The 266-nt window shown below is 55.3% G+C and overlaps 1 protein-coding gene across 1 annotated transcript in view; it reads right to left on the bottom strand.

Moving 5' to 3' along the window:
• Positions 1 to 266, bottom strand: part of VOLCADRAFT_95505 (uncharacterized protein) — a gene marked incomplete at both ends in the record, with an annotated part of 17896 nt that overhangs the window by 15796 nt on the left and 1834 nt on the right. The window contains one exon of the mRNA XM_002954576.1: positions 169 to 219. Within this exon, the coding sequence (XP_002954622.1) occupies positions 169 to 219 (51 nt within the window). The remainder of the gene's footprint in view (positions 1 to 168; positions 220 to 266) is intronic.

The following is a 266-nucleotide window of genomic DNA, read 5'->3' as shown; positions in this document are numbered from 1 at the left end:
GGTAGGTGAGGGGGGAGTCGCATGAGATCCAATAAACGAGGAACCACTGACTGCTGCCTGCCGTACAAGGACAACGATTAAAGGTGAGAGGAAGATTTGTGAACGGATGGACCCCCCCCACACACACACATACATACATACATACCCTCCCCCCCCCAACACACACACCTGGGTGAGCGTCTCAGGCAGTCGCTTTTTACGACTTAACGACTGGGATCCCTGTACGGCACACACCAACTGATGGCGCCTCAAAGCCCCGGAGACTG

This window comes from Volvox carteri (genome assembly GCF_000143455.1).
Source record: "Volvox carteri f. nagariensis unplaced genomic scaffold VOLCAscaffold_44, whole genome shotgun sequence".
NCBI classification, from domain to species: domain Eukaryota; kingdom Viridiplantae; phylum Chlorophyta; class Chlorophyceae; order Chlamydomonadales; family Volvocaceae; genus Volvox; species Volvox carteri.
This window is presented reverse-complemented; position numbering and strand designations above follow the sequence as displayed.